The sequence below is a fragment of the Physeter macrocephalus genome, chromosome 4 (genome assembly GCF_002837175.3).
Source record: "Physeter macrocephalus isolate SW-GA chromosome 4, ASM283717v5, whole genome shotgun sequence".
Taxonomy (NCBI): Eukaryota; Metazoa; Chordata; class Mammalia; order Artiodactyla; family Physeteridae; genus Physeter; species Physeter macrocephalus.
This window is the reverse complement of record NC_041217.1, coordinates 71606538-71613748: the sequence shown is the minus strand read 5'-3', so window position 1 is coordinate 71613748 and position 7211 is coordinate 71606538. Positions and strand designations below refer to the sequence as shown.

The following is a 7211-nucleotide window of genomic DNA, read 5'->3' as shown; positions in this document are numbered from 1 at the left end:
GAAGGAGAAGCCTGGTCAGCAGGGCCCCACGACCTTTCCAGAGGCGGCTGAATCTACACCAACGACCCTGTCAGATCACCTTCCCCCTCAAATCTCTTCTCACCTCTCTGTGTTAAGTGCCTCAAATGCTGGGTGTACATCCTATTCTGCTCCAGTGACACAACTAGCTTTGAGCTGGACTGGACTGTATAAGGACACATCTCTTGCTCTTTCCTCCACCTGGCTCAGAAGCCAGATTTCTCCTCTGAGAGCCAGGCCAAGGTGGCAGAGAGGCAGGGCCTTTTTCTGGGGAGAGTAATGTGTGCTTTATTTGAATGTGTCTAGATGTGTTCCAAGGTCAAATAAGAGTTATTCCTATTATCCAGCGGGAAGAACGAGTTCACTGTTTTAAACAATTGCTGAAGTAATAATCATTTTTAAGAGGAATATGAGAAAAGGATTACAACAAGCGTTTTCAAACCGTGGTCCCTAAGCCCTGAGAGGTTCACAAGGATATTATGGGGGTTCCTAGCATTAAGGATGATAATGATCACTGCTTTATTTTCTGTTAAAAAATTGTTCTGGAGCTGCAGTGGTTTTGATCACCACGTACAGTCAGTCGTCCCTGGGTATCCACCGGGGATTAGTTCTAGTACCTCCCACAGATATCAAAATCTGCAGATGTTCAAGTCCCTTACTTAAAATGGAGTAGTACACACCTGCAGGTTTCACATCTGTGGATTCAACCAACTGCAGATGGAAATTTCAATCTGCAGTTGGTTGAATCCATGGATGCAGAATTCTCAGATGCGAAACTCACGGATATGGAAGGTCAAATGTAGTTTTAAATAAGTTAGAGTCCTAGTTTAAGTTATACCCAGGAAGCATAAGAAACACTAATGATGAGATAAGTTCATGAGGGACTCCCCTGGGGGTACAGTGGTAAAGAATCCACCTTCCAATGCAGGGGACTCGGGCTCGATCCCTGGGTGGGGAACTCAGATCCCACAGGCCGTGGGGCAACTAAGCCCACGCACCACAACTACCGAGCCCACATGCCCCAACTAGAGAGTCCACGTGCCACAACTACTGAGCCCGCGTGCCTCAACTAGACAGCCCACATGCCACAACTACTGAGCCCGCATGCCTCATCTACTGAGCCTGTGCACCACAACTACTGAGCCTGCGTGCTCTGGAGCCTGCACGTCACAACTAGAGAGAAGCCTGTGCGCCACAACGAAGAGCCTGTGAGCTGCAATGAAAGTTCCCGCGTAATGCAAGTAAGACCTGATGCAGCCAAATAAATAAATAAATAAATTTAAAAAATATGTTCACTCACAAAGCTTATTAAAAAAAAAAAAGAAAGAAGTTCATGAGAAGCATAAAAATTATGTTTCTTGTAAATCTGCCCCAGGATGATCCTTAAATCTGTAAGTTGCCTTCATCTGATCAAAACAAAACTCCGACAAAGCACATCTAGATGTTTCTAGTCTGAAAAGAGAAATTAGAGTGATGACTACATTCCAATTTGGCTTTTCAGTATTGGGACCCAGACTACCCTCATCTAAAGTGTGCTATTTATGGAAAAGTACTTGCAAGTAGCTTGAAAACTCTCTTTTACACTGTCATCTAGAAACTAAAGGTGGAGAGGAAAGAGCTATTTTTCCTGAATGTATGAAACACATGAGGTGACTTCTAATAACTTAGGGAATAAAAGAAATTAAACTTTTCAGAGTAAAGGAATTAGAGCAGTTCTAAACTTCAGTACGCAAGAAACTCACCAGGAGAATTTGTTAAAAAGCATATTCCTTGACCCCCTTGCTAGCAAGTGATTCAGTCCTTCTGGGACTGGGCCCCGGAATGAGGATTTCAATCGTCCTAAGGGCCTAGGTGATTCTGATGTACGCAGAACACAGACTACACTTTGAGAAACAGTGAATTGAGAAGGCTAAAATCTGGAAAAGACAACAACTGCTTTGTTACTCTTGTGATTTCAATGCCAATCCAAATGAAGCCTCTTCCTCTCTCCTGCCCGAAATACTCATACATACACAGATTTTCCAAAACTCTTATTTTACTGCAAGCCATCCTTTTGTTCTTTCCTCTCCAGGTCTGAGAGGAGGAAAAACTGGAAGAGTGCTGAACTCACACTTCACTGGAGGGGATCCCCATACTTTCTGTATCAAACAGACCATAGAGGTAAAGTACAAGTTACTGGCAGTCCCACTTGCTCTGTCTCACCCTAGTCCAGGAACCTTGAGAGAATATGGAAGCAAAGAATAAAAGTATCTTTTCAGAGCTCTACCCTAGGATATGAAAAACAAACCTCTCACTGACAAAAGTTAACTACCAAACATAAGGAGCTATAATTATTTATATCCTTGTATGATCCACATACCTCATTTTGGTCATATATTTGAAATTCTCTTTTCACTTTTCCCATTAAATAAATCCCAAATATTTCTCCCAAATTATGTAAGTATATTTCCTTCCCATTTTGCACTGTACTTAGTGGGAAAATGCTGGCCTGCCCCCTACCCCTTTCCTTGTACTCTTCTTCAAGCTTATGATGCGCCACGTTGCCAGGCCCAATACCATTTGCTACACTGAAGTTCACTCCTGCTACGGATACTTGCTCGTGTTAGGGATACTTGCTTCATACTCTCCCCTACTCCCATCTCCTTCCTGATCATCTTCTTCAGTCTGGGTCACTTAACAACAATGATTCTACCACCTGACATATGATAGTGCTTTGAAATATCTGAAGCTTTTTCACACATCACTGGTTACTTGATCGATTTGCTTATAATGCCCTCCCACTCTCTACTCCCTTCCCACCAAATTTCTATCCTGCCAATGTGTTTTCCACGGCCATCTTTCAAACTACTCCTGAAATCCTATTTTCTTCTAAGGAGGCTTCCTAAACTGATCAGAAGGGAAATACTTAGCTTCGAACCACCAACTACCCAAATACAAACTTACAATAACACCCTTTCCTCCCATGTACTGTCCAACACACATCTTTAGGTCATTTATTACTGAGTGTTAATATATCTGCAGATACATTTAGACCAGTGTGCCTGTCTCAACTGTGAACTGCTGGAGCACAGTGACCATTCGTGCACGGAGCAAGGTCATGTGAAGGTGAGAAAGCAGAAAGAGGGTCTTCGAATTCTCCACGGCATCTTCCAACCCAGGACGAGGAGCTCCCTTGGAGGGCAATCAGGCACCTGCCTGATGACCTGAAGGCTACTGTGCCATTTTCACACTTCCAACAGGGGAAACAAGCCTGGAGTGTGATTCCCTAGAAATTCTGCCTGGAAGCTTAGCATTGTGGAGACTTCCCCAGATGCCCCTGCAGAACCAGTTCTAGAATGAATCATTCATGCCCCAGGATGCCCAGGCCTCCAGAGAAAGCACATGCAAGTTCTTCAAGTCCTATGGCACTGTCACATACATGGTGGCTTTGTAAGAACTGTACACTGCAGGTAGCAGGGACACAACACTCACCAGGCCGCACAGACTGCACCAGAACAATGCGATCCCCGCTGACTGTGAAGCCGAAGCCATGCTGGTCCTTTTGGATGATGACACAGCGTTGAACGAGACCTGGTGAGAGGTAAGGAGGAGAAAGAAGGGAGTTCGGTAGGAACTGTCATCAGAAAGTTAGTGCACACAAGCCAAGACTAACCCAGGGAAGTCCCAGTGTGTTTCTTCCTCCAGAAAGCCTTTCCAGATTCCCCAGACTTTTCCTGCCCACACACGCTATTGCAATGCCTGCCTTCCTCAGTGATCGACAAAACCCTGTCACCTACTCTGTATTCTATACAAGAAATTCCTTTCTCTGAGGTGCTGAGATGTTTGTCTCTCTTATGCATGTCTGCCTTTTTAGGCCTGTCTGGGTGAGACTGGTCGAAGAAGGGGCATGGCCAACTCCAGCCTGAAGGCTAATGTTAGAGAAGCAGCCCTGGGATTGAAGCCTAAGTGAGACTGGAAGTTCTCCATCAAATTACGTCCAATGAATACAGCAGGTGGGACACCAGCGCTTGTTGATTCTGCAGAGCTGGGTAACTCACGTGGGGTGACTGAGGGCTGGCCCATTGTCAAAATCCAGGGAAGGATAAATGACAAGAGAAAACCCCGTTTGTCACACATACAACCATATGCAGAGCGTAGGAAAAAAGAGAGAGAGACTATAACTCCTAACTGACTCCATCCCTGTGGGCGTGTTACTAGACATCGTGCACGTGTGCACGTATGTGTGACTGCTTCCTGTGATGGAGAAAGCATGAATTCTAGAGTTAAAACTCAACTGGTTTCAGGTCCTGGTTTTGTATCCTACAAGCCTATACACTTGGCAAATTTTTTAACCACTCTGTGTCTCAGCTTCCTCATCCATAAAATAGGTATGATAAAATCTACTTTCTACAATTGATAAAAGGACTGAATAAGGTAATTTGTATAAAACATATAACACAATACCTAGCACACATTATGAGCTCAATATAAAGGCTAAGTTGTTTTACATCTGGGGTATACAGATCTGTCTGTATGGGTAAACACCTCTGTGTCTACGTGTTAATGCCCCGAGAAGGTCACCTGTTGTCTCAGAGGTGTCGGAGGGTTGGCGGTGGTGGGAAGGGGACTTGCGTTCAGGTGCTGAATCTCCCAAAGACAGGCTACTTAACCTGGAGAAAGAGTAACGAAAGCACAACAATGAATTGGGCAGGGAGGGACCAGCCTTGTAGCAGAAAGAAGCTCTGTCAAAGGGGCCCTGAGTCTTGGGTAACAAGAGACCGACCCTCTCACCCTGTAACCCGCTCAATCTGGTGGGAGATCAGCCACACCTCCACCACTGGCAACATCACCTATCTGGAATCCTAGGTTGGCAAGGCAAGCATGATCTCTTTAATACCCAGCAAGGTGTGAAGGGAAATAGCCCTTCCTGGAGTCAGGAGACAAAGAGACAATAGCAAGAACAGGGTGTGCACAAATACACATGCTTATTGGGTCTTACCAGGCTGCAATGGGGCTGATGGAACAGAACGGAGGCAGCAGAGAAAATGAATGCGAGAAAAAGACAAGAAAAAACCAAACAGCTAGTTAGTTTTAGGTGATGATTTGTAAGGAAGCGGGGACTGGAAGGCAAGGATGGGAGGGTCACAAACACACAGAGGCCTGCAGGGACACAGCAGAGGACTGCAGTGGCTGTATCAGAGACACTCTCTCTCACTTTAGCTTCGTCTCTTCGTCCCTCTCCAAAACAAGTGTCTCTAGGAGGGTAACTAGGCCTTTAGTTGGGTAATTGGAAACTTGTACCCTTTTCTAGAAAGGAGGCGTACAATGATGACCCAAGCCTCTGAAATTCCACTTATTTTGCGCGTACCATGGGAGAACAGGAATCTGGTCTGTTTGGTGGTAGTATTCCAACCCCATTCCTACAGCCAGCTTGAGGCACCCTGCTTAGAAACTATTAAGGCCCTACAACCTCAAGGTACCACGGATCACCAAACCAGATCTAATAATAGGGCCCCTGCAGGAAAAGGAGAAACTCAGATCATTGCTATGCCTCTCCTTTTTAGAAAAGTGTACAAGTTGCCAGTTCCTAATCAATAGTTGCTGCCCCTCCAGAGGGTGTCTCCTATTCATATCTAGCAAATGACTATGTAGAGGGGCTTCATGTAAGCACTGTGTGCAGTGGTAAAACACTGCAAAGAATCTAAGTGTTCATAATGGGTGACTGGTTAAATAAACTGCAGTATATCAATATAATGACACAGTATTCAGTCATATAAAAGAATGAGGGGGCTCTTTATATATGATAAGGAATCGTCTCCAAGACATGCTGTTGAGTGGAAAAAGATGCAGAATTATGTAGACGGTAAAAGAGAAGGAATGATTTGTTTATATGTTTGCTTACATATATATAAAATGTGTAAAATACCTCTGAAAGGGTACAAAAGAAACATATATCATTGGTTGCCTCTGAGGAAGGAGGCAGGGGCAAAGGGACGGAGTTGGAATCTTTTCATTATCTTCTTGTTTGTACCATTTAAATTCTGAGTCATGTGAAGGTACTAATTATTCAAATAATAAATACAACACAGTACAAATGAATAACTTTTAAATTTAAAAGAAGGGTCTTCTTCCCCCCTCACCCTGGCACCCCACTTACCTGGACAGGTGAGACTGCTTTTTACTGGCTGATCTTTGGATCAGAGAGAGAAGGACATCAAGGAAGAAGAGAGCGTGGGGCCCAGGAGAGAGTGACGCAGGAAAGGAGGAAGCAAGGAAGAAAAACGAAACAAGACATAAACCAGACAAGACACTGGAGATGGTTGGTTTAAAAGAAAAACCACAATCAAGCTAAGAAGGACCCGGGGTGGAAACTGGCCAATGCAGTAGAACCACCTTACTAAAATGCAGATTTACCTGTGCCATTTTGCTGATTAAAACCTTTTAGAGCTTCCCCATTGTACTTGGGAGAAAGGTCACCCTGTCTTCAAGCGAGGCCATTAGCCACAGCATCGAAAAGGAAGTACTGCCTGATGCCAGTCAGCACCCCTCCGCTGTCTCCCACAGCTCCCAGTACCTATCCTTACTGCATACAATCAGTGGAGCTGCTTGTGCGCTTGTCTGTAGGGCCGTAAGGTCCACGAAGTCAGGGTGGTCTTGTTGATCAGCACCCCCTGTGCCTGACACAGTGAATGCTCCGTCCTATTTTTGGTCCCTGCTCTTCACTGTTCTTTCACTTGCCATGGTTTCCAGCTCCTGTCTTTGCCCATACTTTTCCTTCTTCCTAGATGTTCTTCTTACTCTACTCCCCATTACTACACCTGTCAGCCAGACAAGAAGGTGAACTTCCAGAAGCTACAACTTCTGGCTTTCTTCAAATTACCCTAGTCCATCATGCCCTGCCACCCCCGCACCTCCTCATCCAAGGTAAAGATTCAACTTAGCTCATCATTTATTAAGTGTCCTAGAATCTATGGATGGTAACTAAACTTACTGTGGTAATCCTTTTGCAATACATGGATGCCAGGTCATTATGCTGTACATCTTTTTTTTTTTTTTTTTAATTTTTTGCGGTACGTGGGCCTCTCACTGTTGTGGCCTCTCCCTTTGCGGAGCACAGCCTCCGGACGCACAGGCTCAGCGGCCATGGCTCAGGGGCCCAGCCGCTCTGCGGCATGTGGGATCTTCCCGGACCGGGGTACAAACCCGTGTGCCCT

The 7211-nt window shown here is 45.1% G+C and overlaps 1 protein-coding gene across 1 annotated transcript in view; it reads right to left on the bottom strand.

Moving 5' to 3' along the window:
• Positions 1–2053: 2053 nt before the first annotated feature.
• The window catches only part of LOC114486044 (rho guanine nucleotide exchange factor 11-like), a 76235-nt gene continuing 71077 nt past the window's right edge, over positions 2054–7211 (bottom strand). The window contains exons 3-7 of the mRNA XM_028488148.2: positions 6155–6187; positions 4997–5011; positions 4579–4667; positions 3490–3588; positions 2054–2091 (exon numbers count right to left, since the gene is read on the bottom strand). Of these exons, the coding sequence (XP_028343949.1) occupies positions 2054–2091; positions 3490–3588; positions 4579–4667; positions 4997–5011; positions 6155–6187 (274 nt within the window). The remainder of the gene's footprint in view (positions 2092–3489; positions 3589–4578; positions 4668–4996; positions 5012–6154; positions 6188–7211) is intronic.